The 18,414-nt window shown below is 45.8% G+C and overlaps 1 protein-coding gene across 1 annotated transcript; it reads right to left on the bottom strand.

Moving 5' to 3' along the window:
- Positions 1-546: 546 nt before the first annotated feature.
- nuak1a (NUAK family, SNF1-like kinase, 1a) lies at positions 547-18,206 on the bottom strand. The gene is made up of 7 exons (XM_017717816.2): positions 17,757-18,206; positions 12,112-12,232; positions 7,670-7,821; positions 5,891-5,956; positions 5,663-5,782; positions 4,150-4,282; positions 547-3,798 (listed from the first exon to the last, which is right to left on the bottom strand). Exons 1-7 carry the CDS (start codon positions 17,982-17,984, stop codon positions 2,768-2,770), a joined length of 1,851 nt encoding a protein of 616 aa, XP_017573305.1. The 5' UTR covers positions 17,985-18,206; the 3' UTR covers positions 547-2,767.
- Between the last annotated feature and the right edge of the window lie 208 nt (positions 18,207-18,414).

Here is an 18,414-nt window from a genome sequence, read left to right as displayed (position 1 = left end):
TTTTCTTCTCCTGTAAAACTATAATTTCGGAGATATGAGTTTTTATATTTATATATATATATATAGTGGGTGGGTGTGTATTTGTAGGTATATTGAGGGGACCTCCAGTTCTGTAACAGTGTATGTGGATGTCTGTGTCTGTCCAGCCTCAGAACAGCAACAGAGCAGGTTTTAACCCACTCTCACTCTTTATTTCTTCCAACCCTGTATTCACTCCTGCACCCAGTCAGTGCTGTAAACATGGAATGGGCTGCTTGCAACATTCAACAGCTGCATGTTTTCAGCTCTTCTTTACTCAGCTTCCTAAAGCCACCCCATCCCTGCGGGTGTCCCTGTCCAGATATTTTACAGTCACTGCTCAGCCTCAGTGTTTACGATCATATGCGGGGAAGAGTCGTGCATAGAAGTACACATGTGCCAGGAGAACGTCATTGCTGGGTGACAGATCTGTTTATGTAGCATCTCGTTTCATGCAGGCTGAGCCGTCACTGGAAACAAACATGTAGCCTTACACACACAAACACAACACATTCTGCACTCAGAACACAGGGTGGCAGACCGTAGACTTTTATTAGAAGCCATAGTGTCTTGGATTGAGCAGGGACATCATAATCCCAAATACATCATCTATTTCCATAGCGAATGACACAGAGAAGCTGTTTGTCCAATCTAAGACATAATACCTAATCATACAACTTATTAACTTATACTTAGTCAACTTTATAAATTCATACATGTTCAATTAATAATCAGAATATGGACAATCTTTTGTCAAAGAAGGCACAAAACAAGACAATCATAGGCTCAAGGTTAACAACTTCTGTATGCAATAAAAACAATGGAAACAGCAATAATTGAAATGGCCATAGCAATAATGTACAGTCATATAATACAAGATTAAATAACAGTAAATTTAAATACATATAAATACATACAGAATATCCAGTTAATTACTGCACTGTGAAACTTACCTAGGTGATAAATATGCATTAACATTTTTTTTTCCAGTTCAGCAGATAAAGAAGCATGGCATTCTTTTAATAATCAACTGCTCACTTATATTTAGTCAGGCTATTCCCTGCCATGTGCTTTTTTTCTGCAGCCTGTCATCTGTAAAGCACATTTTGTCTCTGAGTGTGGCTTTGAGCTTGTTAAAGCTCTGCTACTTCTCCACTAAGCCCAAACAATCGCACCCATTTGGATATTCAAACCCAAAAGCAGAATGGATCAAAAGCAACAATACTAACATAGTATAACATTAACCACTGTGGATCCAGTTCAAGATAGTATTCCGTGTCTGATATACAGAAAAAAAAACAAAACACTGCACAAACACAATACTCAGAGCGTCTATTGTCTGTTATGTCAACTCTGGAGCCCAAGCGTCCAGCCCTGAACCTGACCTTTTTACTCATTTATTGCATTTTTGCATTCATAAAACCTTGTTTTCATGACCCGTCACCTTTAAACGGTACAACATTTCATCGCACTGATATTCAGTAAGAATGGTTTCGCCTACTCCCCTCTTTTCAACGGCTGCTGTTGTTGAAACGCAGGGTGTTCCTGCACTGGATTTTTCTCCTGGTTACACCCTGTCCACCCACCACAAACAGCACATTTAAAAGGCTCTGGAGCACAAGCAGCAGTGATTGAGCCAGGGTACAGTTCTAATCACTTGGTGACGCAACCTCTGACCCTTACATGTGCCTTCCGTTATGCAAGTAAAGCCAAGCCCACAGGACACTTGACAATCTAATATTGGACAGGTTCCCAACTCCTGGAGAACCCCGTCCAACATATTTTTGTGTGTTCCTGCGTTAACAAACCCACTTCAACTGAGGGAAAGGCTTGGTAATGAGCTGATAATGTTAAATCAGAGCAGGAAAACAGGCAGGGGTTACTCCAGGTTCAAGGTTAGGAAGCACTGGTCTACAGATTCCTCATGTAAAGTTGAAGGACAGATCTGAGTGCGCAGGGTATCTTCTGACTCCGTTCTTATTTCTAACACTCTTATACTGAATCTGAACCACAAAAGTCTTAGGGCAGATAGGAACGGAGTTTTCAGTAAAAGTGTCAATGTCTTGCCTGCTCAGGGCTTTGGGAGGCACACTTTAACACCCTTCGCCTGCGTTCAGTGACACACCTTTTGTAACACATTCAAGTATTATTTGATTTCTGGGTTTAAAACAGGCTCTTCCAAGAAAGGATTTAATATGACGTACTATAATCAAGCTCTAGACACAAGATGGTATGTCACCTTGTTTCACAACATCTTTATAATGTCCATCTGCAACTGCTGTATGACCTGTACAGAGGATGCAGTGACCCAACACTGATTTTAGTGGCCATGTTGTTTATGACCATTTAATTAAAACCTAAACAATACACATTTAATAGTCTACCAAAATGCTCTATTTTAATGTGCTGTGTATATATGACACTCATACCCAGACGTATCACGTTGAGGAAGACACTCAGTAAGGTGCTTGTTTCGTTCTATATGGTCACTGAGTTGAAAGTGAGAAGATCATGAATGTTTACTATCAACACAAGCTGATGTGTTTTAGACCTAAAGCTTCTGATTTCCCTTCTCTCAGTGTGTAAACAATGTCAATGTCAGTGATCGGATGAACTGTCCATCAATCTGTCCTGACTGTCCGTTTCTAATTGTCCTTTCACATATGTTCATGTGCGGGTCAGCTATGCTTATTGGACAGGGGGGAGAACATGTAGCCCACACTCTCTCTCACTCTGTATCTGTCCTTCTCTAGCTCAGCTGGTTGCTGATGCTCAGGGCCTGCTGGTACACTTGGGTCACATCGTCCAGGTCTCCGAGCAGTGAGAAGCTTCCATTGTCTCCAGGAGATCCTGGAGGGCTGCGGTTCACCTTTGCCCCATGGAGAGGGGTGACTGTCTGGAGGCCCCTGAAGCCGGCCATCTGCAGCAGGTCCTCGGCTGACAGGCAGCCCCTGATGTTGGGCTTTGGGGAAGCGTGTGGCCAATCCACTCCCATGGACAGCCCCATCTCTTCACCCACAATGCTGGAGGGTCTGCTTTGGCTCCGAGAAAGGCCTGAATCTGGTGTGGAACCTTCCCCATGAACACCAGCATTTGGGAGGACGCTGTGCGCAGAGTACTTCCCGTTCCTCTTGAGTATGCCCTTCCTCGCCACCCTCTTAGGTGGTGAGCCATTTGGTGGGAGCACCACGCTGCCCCCAAGCAGTTCAGAGGACTCACTGCGCTCAGGGGAAGAGTAATAGCCAGACTCACGCTGCTGACTGTTCTTCAGAATGCCCTTCTTGGGCAAGGAGGGCATTATTTTGGCTGGCGAGCCCCCCAGAGTGTCCTCCCTCTCTGGACTGGAAGCAGACTCAACATCTTGGTAGCAGATTGAGCGACGCAGTTCCACTTCACACAAGCTCTGCGAGCGCTGGTCTCCACTGCTGGCCCGCGTCTTTAGGATACCTTTAGGCCTCTTCAACCCCGGCTTCTCCTCTGGAACTGCCCTGGTGCCTCCATCATTCTCCTTCGAGGATTTCCGGAGGCGCCGGGCTGGAGTGAGCCCAGTGTTGTTGGCAGCAGGATCAGCGTGAGCTGCTTTGCTGGGCTGCGTTTCGGTGCGGTTTTGCCAGTCGATAAAGCGGGCCAGCATGGGTGAGCTGTTCTCTCGCTGAGTCTGGCAGTCACACACACTCGTTTTCCAGCCCCAGTTCACCCACCAGTGGTTGGCGATGTCCTCCACTGTTGCTCGACGGTCCGGGTTTACCATCAGCATCCAGCGGATCAGGCCGCGAGCGTCTGATAGACAGACAGAGTAAACAGAGCTGAGATTAACAGATGGTACCGATCAAAGACCTTTGTATACCAGTTATCTGCATGATGTTATTACAATGGGCATGACCTGCTCACCTGGCATGCAAAGAGCTTTTATAAATAAATAATACAGGAGGCACGAAGCAAAACGAATGACATATATTCAAACTTTTATTTAAGGCTATTATAACTGGGCTAAACTGGAGACTGTTTTAAGAACACTGTAAGTAAATGAGCATGCTACCCTGTCATGGCAAAACCGAGTTAATTAGTTCTTATTAAAATGGTAGTGGGGAATATTTTGTCTTAGTGTGAGGTGGTAGTGAGCACACACACCTGATGACTGTGGTGGTTCCCTGTACTCCCCTTTGCTGATTTGCCGTATGAGCCTTTTGTGGTCTCCTCCATCAAAAGGCATTGTGCCATAGACCAGAGTGTACAGCAACACCCCAAGAGCCCAGCTGTCAACCTGCCCACACATAAGAAAACATTCAAGATCAATATTGTTCACATTTATGTAATCTGGCTTATAAGACTACTAAAACTAGTTTGGGTCATTTAAACCAGCTGACAGGCGGTCAGGCTTATTTGTTCATCCAAAGGTCACTTGTATCCGAGTTTTCTAAAAATTCTGGATCACTCCTCATGCTCTCAGGCCATAGACAATAAATCTGTGATTTGCAACTTGGCTAAATTCTTTAAATGCATAATGTTATTTACTGTCTCCTCATATTTGACATAATCAACCCCACTCATCTTTATTAGCCTTAAATCAAGGAGAACAATAGTCCATAAAACGATATGCACACATAAATCGCCCTCATAATGTCCAGTCTCACTGCACTATGGCTTAAGTGTTTCTGATAGGGAGCGCCGTCTTTCACCTTACTGGCCCCCCCGCTGATTAGTAAGAGGAACAGTCCAGCAATCAGTCGGTGTTAAAGGGAACAATAGCTGATTAGAGCACAGGAAGGTCCACTCCCATGACTGCTGACCTGTCTGACCCAGAGGAGATGAGAGGACCTCTGTAATTTTTGGCCCAGATCCACTGACCCCTGAGCAGGGACGAGAGCAGGACGCAGCCTTTCCCATAGACCAATGAGAGTGTTATGTAAGAACCACAAAAGAGCCAGAGGAATGTAATGTGTATGAGAGAGCGGGTATTGGATTGTACGCATTTTGCAGTCTACAGTGTGTCCGAGTGTGAACATGTGTTTATGTCTGAAATAAGATAGGAAAGGCTAAGAATTCTGATATCCGTTGGAGGCATTCCTGTTCTTGGACAGGCCTTTTCTTTTTCGCTACTCGCTGATGGAACAGAGGGACTATGCTTGGGTGCCGCATTACTGCTGACATCCTGAAAATAGTTGGGCGATTAGTCCTCGTTCCGGCTGGCAAAGTCTCCGATTGTCTAAAACACAGGAAACCGATGCCTGACCGGGTCCTTAGACGAACTCTCCGCCTCCTCGTTCAGGGAAAGAGAGCGAGTTTGAGTATGTACACTTCCTCTGGGACTCTATCAAGGAACAAGCTCATTGTTGCCTTTGCTGTTCTTTCTTTTTTGGCCCTTATCACTCATGTTAATGTACAGTACTGTATGTCTGATTGGGATTTCCCGCTCTGAGTGGAAGTGCTGGAATGTGGTTATGATGTCTTATCTCAGAGTTGTTTGTTTTGTTGTTCGTTTTTGAAGACGTCCAGCTTACAGTCTGGTTTGAAAATAGCAATCTTGTTTTAATGAAAAGGTCTGCGGTGAAGCTATAGCTGAAGTATATTTTGGATGTCCTTGGCATACAGTTACATATTTAAACACACATGGGTAAAGCGGTCTGGGCGGAGTAAGGCTTACCTCTGGTCCTCGGTATGGCCTGCCATTTACAATTTCAGGTGAAGCATACAGTGGGCTGCCGCAGAACGTTTGTAGAAGCTTGTCTTTGTGGTAGAGGTTGGACAAGCCAAAGTCAGCTATCTGGAAAAGGAAAGACTCTGAATGTAAGGGAACGTTCTAAAATGGGCAAAACCGCAGTTATATAAATATATACTTTGATGCATTTATGTGAAATTGTTCTGAGCTTACCTTTATATTGCAGTTGTCATCCAGTAACACATTTTCCAGTTTTAGATCCCTGTGCACCACTCCATTCTGAAAGACATCACCAGCACCATAAACTCTTGTGTTTTTCACACAATCCTGTCCCAATCGTGACCCAGACATTTACATTTATGGCATTTGGCAGACGCTCTTATCCAGAGCGACTTACAATGTGATCATTTTACACAGGGAGGCGAAGGCGGTGTTGGGAGTCTTGCCCAAGGACTCTTATTGGTATAGTGTAGGGTGTTTACCCAGGTGGGGATTGAACCCCAGTCTACAGCATAGAAGGCAGAGGTGTTACCCACTACACTATCCATGTCTAGATCTCATCACCATGACGGCATGTTTTCTTTTTCACAGTGACCTTTCCAAAATGAATGTGTCTCCCAGTTAGGATACATCTTTCATTATGAACAAATGTTCTGATGCCCACGTCTGAATCTGGAGTGAATCTCTGAATACACTGTAGAGCTTTATATCACAGGTGTCCCGGCAGAAAGGTCATGGAAAAGTAGTTGTATTTTGTGTGGGAAAGAGAAAATATGATTTTTGGCTGTTTAGTGAAACACTTTGCATGTTTCAAATCAATTCACCAGGGTGACAGCATGTGTCCGTGCAAGCATACGCACAGATAGACACACACTCTCTTTCCCACACAAACGCACATGCTACACCACTCAAGTTGTATCTTGCACATCCCCCGTTCTGCATAAAAACAGCTCTGCCTCGACCTCACAAACGTAGCCCTGGCGACCTCTCAGCCAGATCTGATGTGCTGTGGTCAGCAGGGCCACGGCTGGAATCCCCCAGCTGAGGAGCTGATGACATCATTCGCCCAGCTGTGCTGACGTTAAGAGCTTCTCTGTCCAGAACCTGCTAGGACCTCCGTCTAGCAGACGTGGCACTTTTTTCCTGGGGTCTGCTCAAGCCACTTCTGACAAGCTCCTAGCCCAGGGGTGCACAGCTGTGCACAACACTGGCACAGTTTGGTGATTTACCTGCTCAAACACACCTGATTACATGCATACATTAATTGCCAGGTTTAGTGGGTGTATTTGAGCTGTGCTGGACACCTGCCCTCCAGCACCTGAGTCGTGCACCCCTGTCCTATTATGATTTCATTAAAACCGGTTTCTGATCAACGTCTACACACATGATCACCAACGTATGAGATGAGAATAAACTGATGAGGTCCATATGCTTCAGTGCAGTGGTCACCAACCATGGTTCTGGAGATCAACCTTCCTGCAGAGTTTAGTCCCAGCCACAATCTGCCAAAGCTGCTCCAGCTAATTCATTATTATCTGAGCTGAGAGGGAACAAGAGCCCCCGCTCCCCGGCTCGTCCACCACTATTGAACGTGAGGCCAATTAAAGTGGCCTTGCCACAAGCCAGAGGCAGTGCCCAGGAAGCAAGACTCGGGACTCACATGCCACCCCTTGACTTCGCGGGGCTTCATCTGGGCTCTCATAGCTGTCATCGGGGTCCAGGGGATGGGCACATGCCACAGTTACTTAAATATAAATTACAATTCTAAAAATTTAATTTAGTAAAGTTAATATGGTGAGATTTTAAGTCATCTTAGGTTATTTCGGTCATGAAACAACATAAATGGAATCTAATGTTCTCAAATAACATTAACAAAGTATCATGAGGAGCCAAAACTGCTTCAGATGGTTGGACACAAGGAGTTTAGCCCCTGTGCCACACACAAATGTGAAGTGACAGAATGACGGTTCCAGGCGGAGTCTTGCCGCTCACCTTGTGACAGTGGTGCACCGCTGAGACAATCTGTCTGAAGAAATGTCTCGTCTCTCTCTCGCTGAGCTTCCGCCGCTCGCTGATGTAGTCGTACAGCTCTCCTTTGCTGGCATACTCCATTACAATCACAATCTTATCCTTGTTCTCGAACACTGCGTATGCAGAGACGGACAGAGAGAAAATACACACACTGTGATTACACTGCTTACGTTCTTTATGCTTGATTATCATGCTTATCCATTTCTAGCAGTCAAGCTGGGTTGAATACCAGACATGGGGAATCAGCCTAGGCAGCTTGTTTAAATGCACCAGCTCATTCTAATTGATTCTGTGCTAGTTAAAGCGGGGCATTTCTGCTTCCTGCCATGGCTAGGGGCCATGCTGCTGATGTGCCAGTGTATGGGGTGGCAGAACTCCAGCCAGTCTGGCTTCAGTCATGGTCACACCGATTAGGAGCTGCCGCAGGCCTCGCGAGCTGCCAGAGTTAACAGGTGTGATGTGCAGAGTGGGTGTTCGTGTGAGAGACAGAAGGAGACTAGTGAAAGAGGCTGCAGAGTGATGGGTACTTATGTAAGGCTGTCCTGGGACAAAAGTTATTGTACAGTGTATCACTAAACCACCACATCAGTCACGTCCACTTATGTCGCATGACACACACACAGAATTGTCCTTTGGCTTTACACATACAATTACCTCAGTACTCATCTGATTTAAGTGACATATAATGTGGTAGAATCAGCTGTTTTCTGTGACATCCAATAATAGCTAGCTAACTCCTGTTTGAGCTCCAGGGCAATAATAGGATTCATTTATAAAGCACATTTCTCACGAATAAAGATGCTTTACAATAGGGTCAACAGTATAAACATCACATAAACAAAGACTACCAGTACAGTCTGGAATCAAAACAGGAAGACAAATCAAACCATGAAAACATGAGGGCCATTTCATCATCGGCCAAAAGCATAACACTCTGTAAATGTTTACATCCCCTGTTTACGTACAAACAGACAGAATAAAACTACTTCCCTCTCCCTGCTTTCTTTCCGAGTATACAATCACCCACATGTCCGGCCGGACACTGAAGGACGACAGACTGCTGAGCCCTCCTGCTGCCCACTTCAGACCAGCTGCCCACGCCCCAGCTGCCACCACCTGCCTTGGACTGGCTGCCCACCCTACACTGATGTTCTCATAGACTCCCAGCTATTACTAATACCATTATTACTGCTATTAATATTAGTAATATAATCACTTGTAGGTAGTTTGACCAGAGGAGGACGGGTCCCCCCCGGTGAGCCTGGTTCCTCCCAAGGTTCCTTCCTCAGTTCTGAGGGAGGTTCTCCTTGCCACTGTTGCCCCTGGCTTGCCCACCGGGGGGTTTCTGTACATTCTTACAGTCCTGTTGAAACTTTGTCTTTTCCGAAATTCTGTAAAGCTGCTTTGTGACAACATCCGTTGTAAAAAGCGCTACAAATAAATTTGATTTGATAATTTTGAGCATGGTCTTGAAAGAACCAGCAGAGATTATAGAGTGCTCAGTTTGCACAGTTTAGGAGACCCTGAAAGTATGGACAGTGATGTAATCATTACCAAACGACCGGAGAACTCCACAAAAGTCCTGTAAGGTAAAGTAAGCTCTCCATTCAATACGTTTCCCTCGCATGGACAAAGTAAGATCATTTCCACGGTGACCCGCTTTTGTTTGCTGCTTGTGGGAAGCAGGTTCCCATGGCAGCGCTCGTTGGAGCGCACGGACAACAAGGATTCCCACTGATGAGGTGGGTTTCCTTAAGCCTAGCACCAGTTGTCAGTGCGCAAACAGCCAGTCAGCGAAGAACTTCACCATCACACTGATGCCATTTAGATGGTCTGAGCATTGTTCAGGGTTGTATTTGGTATAAAAAGGCCAAAAACACATGCAGCACTTTCATGGTGATGCATCACTCATGTGAATAATCCAGTAACTACTTTGAACTGCTCAGTAACTGCTGTGAAACTAACATGCAAGATATGTAGTTACATTAGAGTGAGGATTTAAACTGTGCAGTTTAAGGGATTAAGAACGGCAGCGGTTCTGCTCTTTGACCTGTGGTAGCTGTCCAGCCCCCTCCACTGCACTGTGATTACCTCACTCAAACTAATCTGTTTTAGCCACGGGTGAGTGGGCGCACTCTGTTTCGGCACCGTCTCCTCCAGTGTCTCAGACTGACGCCAGATCAGTATAATGGCCCCTGACTGTGGGCACGGTGGGACTCCACAGCCTCTGCATCTCCCTCTCCTTCAGCAGAGAGGCAGAGGAAGGCTTCAGCTTGGCCTTGCTTGGCAGATTCACAGCGAAGTCCGCCATTCAAAAGGCAGCATCTTTAGACATTCCATTCCACTGCATCCGTTTCAAAACGCCCCAAATCGCGTGAAGGAAATATTTGTCACGAAAGATATACTGGCCTCTTATGTTTTGAGTGGTTCACTCTTGCGAAGGTCAAGACTGGTCATGTTAAATGGGGGTCTGATTTATGATTCTCTATCGCTAGAGGGCCGTAATGGGCCCCTGTTTCTACATCTGCCGCTGTTTTCACTCCTGTGGGACGTTAACACCGTTAATTTTGATGCTGGTGAGTAAAGGTCTAGGCCTCTAGGCCACAGTAACACAAAACATACAACATAAAGACATATTTTGTGAAAGTTACAGCATCTTGAACACACACACACACACACACACACATTTTCTGAGCCATTTCGTCCTCAAGGTCGCGGGGGGGGGGGTGGTAGAGCCTATCCCAGCGGTCATCGGGCGGAAGGCAGGATACACCCTGGACAGGTCGCCAGTCCATCGCAGGGCAGACAGACAGACAGACATACACAATCACACACACACTCATGCCTAGGGGCAATTTAGCGTGCTCAATCGACCTGACTGCATGTCTTTGGACTGTGGGGCGTCTTGAACAGATATAGTAAATTGGATTTATGGAATTAATTTCCATAGAAAATCCTTTTTTTTTTAGCCTGTATTTATTTTAACTTTAGAAAACTACCCATCTCACTTACAGTTTACCCATCTCACTAACAGATACCGTATTAACACAGGAAAGTGTTAAACCTTGCAGAGAACAGACCAGTTCTTTGTTCGACGCACTGTGCACTGTGTGATTTTTGTCAAGACTGCTCACTCCTGAGTTATGAATGGTGTAGCAAAATCATGCGAGTCAAATAACTATACAATGTGCTATAAATATCACTGAACATCTGGGGAACACTAAACTGGGCAAGGAATTATGTTGTACAAGCATTAATTAGAAGAACGGGGAAGGACGACCGACTGCCGAGCCCTCCTGCTACCCACTTCAGACCAGCTGCCCATGCCCCAGCTACCACCACCGGCCTTGGACTAGCTGCCCACCCTACACTGATGTTCTCATGGACTCCTAGCTATTCCTAATACCAATATTACTGCTATTAATATTAGTAGTATAATCACTTGTAGGTAGTTTGACCAGAGGAGGATGGGTCCCCCCTGGTGAGCCTATAAATATCACTGAACATCTAGGGAACACTAAACTGGGTAAGGAATTATGTTGTACAAGCTGTATCAAAGTTAATACATTAATTAATGACCTTTTTTTAAATCTAGCATCTTTAATACGTTCTTGTAGTCTTACTATTCGCACCATCCATAGTTGCAGCCTAAAGCCCAGCTGCTTGTGCCATTTTTCTGAGACTGTAGACCTAAATGGTAAGTACCACTGGTAATCAGTGAAGGATGGAAAGCCTTAAGCAAGCAAAACAAAGTACAGATGCGCTTAATACCAGTAACGTTGTCCGGCAAAAAGCTGTGCTTACACTGGACGGTGGTTGTGGATGAACAATGCATAAATCAATCAAACTACAAATGCAACAAGAAAATAGAAAGCTATTCGTAACATAACATAGCAGTGGGGGGCAGGGAACCAGCCCTGTGACTGGACTCCTCGGCTGACAGTCCATGACTGAAGTGCCCTTGAGCAAGACACCTAACCCCCAACTGCTCCCCGGGCGCTGTGGATAGGGCTGCCCACCGCTCCGGGCAAGTGTGCTCACTGCCCCCTAGTGTGTGTGTGTTCACTAGTGTGCACGTATGTGGGGGTTTCACTGCACGGATGGGCGAAACGCAGAGTTTTAATTTCACAGTGTGCAAACACAGAGACACATGGTTGTAAATTCCTCTTCTTGCAGTTTGGGAGAGAGAGGGCTCCTATTGCAGAGGAGCTGAAACATGCAGCCACTGTTGCTTGTTTTCACCCTATTGCACGCCACTCTTTGTTCACATAAGGAAAAGAACGTTACTGAATTACTGAAAGCCTGTTTTGTCCACTTGGTTCGCTCATACAGCCATAACAAAGTTATCACTATTGATTATTCTATATGTTTGACAGCCCTTAGCAGTACACACCCATACTGACCTTCGTATATTGAGATAATGTGTGGGTGGCGTAGGGAAGACATGATCTCGATCTCTCTGCGGATGTGAACCATGTCCTGGTCATCTTTGATCTTCTCCTTACGGATAGACTTAATTGCCACCTGAAAAGCAGGAAGAGAAACAACACCTTTAGCTTTTTATGTTGCTCGCTTAAATAGCAATATTACACACAGAAGTTGATATTTTCAGGTAGACCGTTTACAGTATGGTCAGTTAGAATAAATCCAGAGAAGGTTTTCATCCCATGTGTAAAGATATAGATTATTCCCTTCTGCTGCACCGACACTCCTTTGTTGATTAGATATTGACTGGTCCTAAAAGCAGCTGATTGACTGATCATCTTGACAGATGTGAAGTATAGAGTGATATTGATTACACCATCTGAGGTTAAACATTTCTGATGAAAGGTTAGAAAAGAAAGGTTGCATTTTAGGGGCTTCCCAGCTGAGCAGCACAGGGGTCACGGATCGTCAAGGAAAGCCCCGTTCTCCAATAGCTTTCCGGAAGAGGCAAAAAGAGTGAGGTAAGGGCTTCCTGTCTCTAAACAGCTTACGGGATGACTTGTCGGCTTTGTCTTGCTTGGAATTCACCAGCCAACACTTTGGAACAGTTGAAACCAAACAATGATGGGACTCTGTGGTGGCCAGATCACATATCAGAGATATGGTATCCTAACACTGGCCATGTTTAAGAGTTCAGAGTAAGAGCACTGATCTAAGCTTGGGTCTCATCAGGTCACGGAATTTTATTTAGTGCAAGATAAAAAGCATAAGCTGATCTTAGATCGGTGCTTTTACTCCAAGACGTTTGATGAATGTGGGCTATTGTTGGCTTCAATGACTCAGACCATTTGAATATACACTTTATATCCTTTTCTAAATGTAGCAGCCCAGTATCTCTAAATAGGCTGCAGAGCTGAAGTTTTGAAGTTGTAGCGAGAGCATCTAACCTTGACTGAAAGTAGGTTCCTGAAAGGACGAGGCATCTCAGGAGACCGTGCGCCACAGAAGTTATTATTAGCCATTCCACTTCCACACTCGCCAAAACTGAGGGTAGCACAGATCCACAGCTACAGTTCCGTGCATCAGCCTCAGGCTCCTGTGGCTGCTTGCACAAAATATCTTCAATATTTATCTTATACGCTTAAGGGATATATTTATCTATGCTAAGAGGTGTAGTTAAGCGCACTGCAATAAACATCTTAACAGCCTTGTTTTTGTTTGAGGTTAAAAGGCCAAAAACGGCTTTATCGTCAGCTTCCTGACAGGTTTGTATTGTTGGGAATACACGCCACTGAACTCTCTTACTGAGCTTTAAGGGACGGTTTCAACTTCAAGCCAAAGTGGGAATTCAGTGAGCTGGAAGGGTGAAAACCAGGGATTATGTCTACAGGAAGTCTGCTGCATGTTCCTGCGCTGACTCACAGAACAGGCTGAGGGAAGTGGCACTCAGAGTGCAACTTCCTCTCTGGGCAGAGTCATTCACAAGACCACTCCACCTCCACCAATCCAGCCTTTTAGGGCAAAATTAGCACTGCTGACCAATGCCCCCAAAAATGTGATTCTCTGGACAAAGAACAGTGCCTGTGGTGGTGATTATATCGGTATGGTCATAATGTTCGGCATGGCTCGGGATGTGTGTAATAAGCTAAATGATTTTATAGGCTTATCAGTAGATAAATGTGCTCTATCGTTATGGTACAAACACTGAGAGAAGCTCAAATGTGTTCAAATCAGTGCCTCAGAGACAATGACCTTCTGCACACCTGGGCTGCTGGAGTCAGTTGCTAATTTAAGCCCCGTTTGATGGGCCTAATGTAATGTGCATGTGTGTAGGCACATACACACACACACACACACACACACTCATTTTCTAAGCCACTTCTCCCTCAGGTTCGCAGGGTCGGTGCTGGAGCCTATCCCAGCGGTCATCGGGCGGAAGGCAGGATACACCCTGGACAGGTCGCCAGTCCATCACAGGGCAGACAGACAGACACAGACAGTCACTCACACCCAGGGGCAATTTAGCATATCCAATTGGCTTGACTGCATGTCTTGGGACTGTGGGAGGAAACCGGAGAACCCGGAGGAAACCCACGCAGACACGGGAAGAACATGCAAACTCCACACAGAGAGGACCCCGGTCGCCCGACCGGGGAATCGAACCCAGGCCCCCCTCGCTGTGAGGCGCCAGCGCTGTAAACACATATACTGGGGTTTAAAATATCATCAACTATTTAAAATATTATAAACCAGAAGGCAACCAGGCAACAGAAGGTAATTTCAATAATTCGACCTTTTTTAGGGGAAAAACAAGAAATTATCAAACCATATAGACTGTACTATAAATCTATTTCTAATCTCCTTCTCATCTGCCTCAAGGTTTAATTGCCACTTTTAAAATATCAGCTATTCTGTATTCATTATTTCATGGAAATAATCATTCTCAGCTTTCGCAGTCATTATGGAATTAGAATCATGTTCTGCACTTGTGAAACTCACCTATAAATGTTTCTGAAGAACACAGACAGTGCGCTACAACAGAATAACTGTCCCTTTCAGGCCTGGCCCTAATTATAGTGAAAGCATAAACTCATTAAAGTCACATTGCAGCCTGCAGGCAGGCCACGCTGAGGGAAGCAGACCCAGACACGCCCGCGCAGGGCTGTTAGTCCAGGCCAGCCAGGGCTACGGATCATTAAGCAGGGCTGCGTTTGATGAATATGCCAGCTGGCTTGAGGCTTCTCCCAGTTCTAAGCTCGGTCTAAAGGAAGGTCCTATCACTCTTGCACAACAGACCAGTGCATTGTTTGAGCAAGACAGACAACAGGTGTGCTGTTTTTATCTGAGTGGCAGCTCAGGAGAAAGGCTATACGCCGATGCAGTGGGGCGTGGATAAAGCTTAAGGCAACCACGTCACACGAAATTACACACAATACATCTCCAGTGTGGATGCACAGAAAGGAATGGTCTCTTTCTCTCCTTCTCTTTCTCCCTCCCTCTCTCTCTAATGCACGCACATACAGGCACATATACTTTAGGACTTAATACATGGGAAGAACAGTTTACAATAGGACAATATGATATTATCATCGTGATGATTTACATCAGAATATACTTTTCCAGGTTAGATAGCACATAGTGTAATTACTCCAGTTAATCCACGAGTTTGAGTCAGGTGCCTGTTAGGATGATTTAGTCATTCCTTAACCACCACTTAGACTGGAAGAGCACGCTATGAGTCTGAGAATGCACTGTGCCCATTACCTCAGTCAGGTGAGTCTGCTTTGTTTATGCACGCGAACGCACGTGTTTGAGCGTGCATTTTTTTTGTGCTGCCCCCTTCTACAAAGTCACTCTGCTCTTATTTACACCAAAGAGCTTGTGCACGAGAGGCATTAAGACAACAGGCATTTGTTGGAACGTTCAAGAAAGTCTTGCTCCACTCTCTCACGATTCTCCCTCTCATCGGCTTCTTAGCACACAGACGCCAGACAGACAGAAGACTCTCAGAGACATAACGTGTTTGTAATTCCCCCCCAGCATTCCAAAAGAGTGGAAACTTTTTCCACCCTCTTACCATGCCGGACTGGAATAACAACAGAAGCATGTGGGCTGGTGCCCTTCAAAAAGGTGCACATCAACAAACTACGGGAGACTCTCAGAGAGCGACTGGTAGAGCACTCAAACCCTTCTTTGCGGTAACAACAGCAGTTCTGGCATCATGAACCTGCCATCAAACACTGCCATCCGAAGAGTCACTGCTGACCACTAGCTTGCAGGTAATGTGGCTTTAGACTGCTTGTTTGCAGCCATAAGAACCTCACACCTCACTGTGAGCACGTGCTGGCATTAGAAAAGGCATAAAAACACTTGCACTCAAATCGACCCGACTCTGCGCTACCCAAGATCCAGCCTTTTTCTTAGGATTAGTGTACTGACCTACTTTCGCTAAAGCCGAAGTGGGTTATCCCAGTTTTTGACCTATCTTTGTTTATGTCATTTCACAGGAGGCTTGTGCCTGAATCCTAATTCTGCGTCAAGTGAAAGCAGTAAGCCGTGAACCTTTCAGAGCGGCTCAGAACACTTGGCTACAAAACACACGTGTAATTGACATTAACATATTCAGCATGCTTCACATAACAACCTTTGAACTCTCCTGTAAAACACATTGGTTGCCTGACCCTGGCTCTGGAGGTACGGAAGAGCTCTTGCCCCATGTAACTGCGCGTGTAACTGCAGTCATTAAAAGTGCTTCCATAACATTATGCCTTGTAGATTTGGGACATCCCAGAAGCTGAGTGCTGTTCCCTATACCAGTGCTTCCCGACTCGAGTCCTGGAGTACCGCTATACCAACTTCAGTACATCTGAATGAACCTGTCAGCTAATTAACAAGCACTTCAGGAGTTGACGTGTGTGTGTGTGTGTGTGTGTGTGTGTGTGTGTGTGTGTGTGTTAAGAGCAGGAAAACCCTATAATGTGCAGTCCGGGAGGGATGGGGGGATGGGGGGGGTACTACAGGCCCATTGTGCTATACAAGTAAACACAAAAATGTGCTCTCATAAGTTCCGTCAGTACTGGTATCTACATCTGCAAGCCCAACTGTTACAACACCACTACAGCCAGGATGAGGAGATCCAGAACCTGCTGGTCCAGCGTTTTCTAATCCTGGGCGCATACTTACCAAATATCTCTGAGCAGTTCCAATAACAGCTTACGTCTTTTACATAAGACCCGAGGAGAAATAGATGAACTGATGAGATCCGATCATAGATCAATGCTCTTACTCTGAGATGCTTGATAAATAACAGGTCCTGTTACCACTTGGATCAAACATCTTACACATCGCTGCCGTCGGAACAAAACCTCGTATCTCCATTTTTGTCGTTTTTCAGGTTTCGACATAATTTGAAACTGTCTGTTGTTCTCTATATGCCGTGTAAACTTCATAATGAATGGACGAAAAGAAACAGCCCAAAATTACTTGGTAAAAATTCTGGTTCCATTGTCTTACATTAAAAATGAAGTCAGTTTTTTCCTTCTCCTGTAAAGTTACCATTTTGGAGATACGAGGTTTTGCCCCGACAGCAGCGATATGATTCTTCGGTTAAACGTTAAAGTACTGAATCCCTAAGGTAACATTATTTTATATACTTTTTTTAACGAGGCATGGGTACGAATTTCTATATTGAGGCCATGAGCTAGATTTTTCATAACACGTGGCCCCAATATGTTAATTTGTGGCCTCGGTATATTAATTCGTGGCTTATTAAAAAATAATCACTGTGTCAACTTAAGGGCTCCACATTTAGCTTAAGATACTTAATAGGTGCTTAAAATTTAATTTTAGAGCAGTGAATTTGTTTCAATGTTGCAACTGTCAAAAAATGCTGAAACACACACTTCAGATCTGAATCGGTGAAGATGTTTTATGAAGGCGACCACCGGTCCTCACACTGCACAGTTCAGTGTTCTCCCTTTTCTAACACGCCCCCTTTCTCCTCACGACGGACTTGCAAGATGGTTCAGGTGCGAAACTCTGGGAAACTGCAGCAGAGTCAGGCGACAGTGACGCGCGGTACAGGTGGGCTTCTGTATGTGCGTCAGGTGTGTAACTCACTCACCACTCGGCCGGTGTGCTTCTCCACAGCCTTCTTCACCTTCCCGTACGTGCCTCTGCCCAGCGTCTCCAGCAGCTCGTAGCGGTGCTTCAGGTTGTGCTTGTGGTGGTGTTTCTTCACGCTGGAGCCTCTCCTCAGCGCGAGGGCAGGCGGGACTTCACCCGGAGGAAGGTCCACAGGCAGCGGCGTGTCTGCGGCGGCCGGCTGCTGCTCTCCACAGCCCGGCTCCATTCCTCACTCACTCCTGGAGTCTGCTCCGCGCTCACCGCCGACACGCCTCGCTCATGAGAGAATATTCACTCCAAAAAGTGTGGACAACACTCGCTTCGGTGTCCCGAGGCTCTTCAAGCCCTGTGGTTATCTGTTCTAACCGTCCGTGCTGGTCTGAATCAGTGTGACGGGAGCGGCTGCTGCTCACATGTGGAGAGGAACAGTGGCCCGCTGAGCAGCTTAACTGTACCGGCCCGAAGCCCCCTCCCTCCTGTACTCCCCTCTCCCCTCCCCTGCTCTGCTCTCCAATGTAAACGAGAGGAAAGCAGGCTGAAGGCGGGCTTTACGGGCCCCACTCACCACACTGAAGTGTGTGAGTGTGTGTGTGCGACCAGTCCTTCTGTGCTAGTGGGGACCGCATGAGCAGGGGTCCTCAGTAATGACCGCGCCT

The sequence above is a fragment of the Pygocentrus nattereri genome, chromosome 11 (genome assembly GCF_015220715.1).
Source record: "Pygocentrus nattereri isolate fPygNat1 chromosome 11, fPygNat1.pri, whole genome shotgun sequence".
Taxonomy (NCBI): Eukaryota; Metazoa; Chordata; class Actinopteri; order Characiformes; family Serrasalmidae; genus Pygocentrus; species Pygocentrus nattereri.
The sequence above is the reverse complement of the archived record's forward strand: the minus strand, read 5'-3'. Positions and strand labels throughout refer to the sequence as shown.

Excerpts from the sequence above, each read along its gene's own strand:
- nuak1a (XM_017717816.2), bottom strand. The coding sequence starts at position 17,984 with ATGGAGCCGGGCTGTGGAGAGCAGCAGCCGGCCGCCGCAGACACGCCG. Across the intron at positions 12,233-17,756 it reads AGAAGCACACCGGCCGAGTG|GTGGCAATTAAGTCTATCCG; the intron begins GTGAGTGAGTTA and ends CCTGCTTTTCAG. Across the intron at positions 5,957-7,669 it reads CGGTGCACCACTGTCACAAG|AATGGAGTGGTGCACAGGGA; the intron begins GTGAGCGGCAAG and ends GATGTCTTTCAG.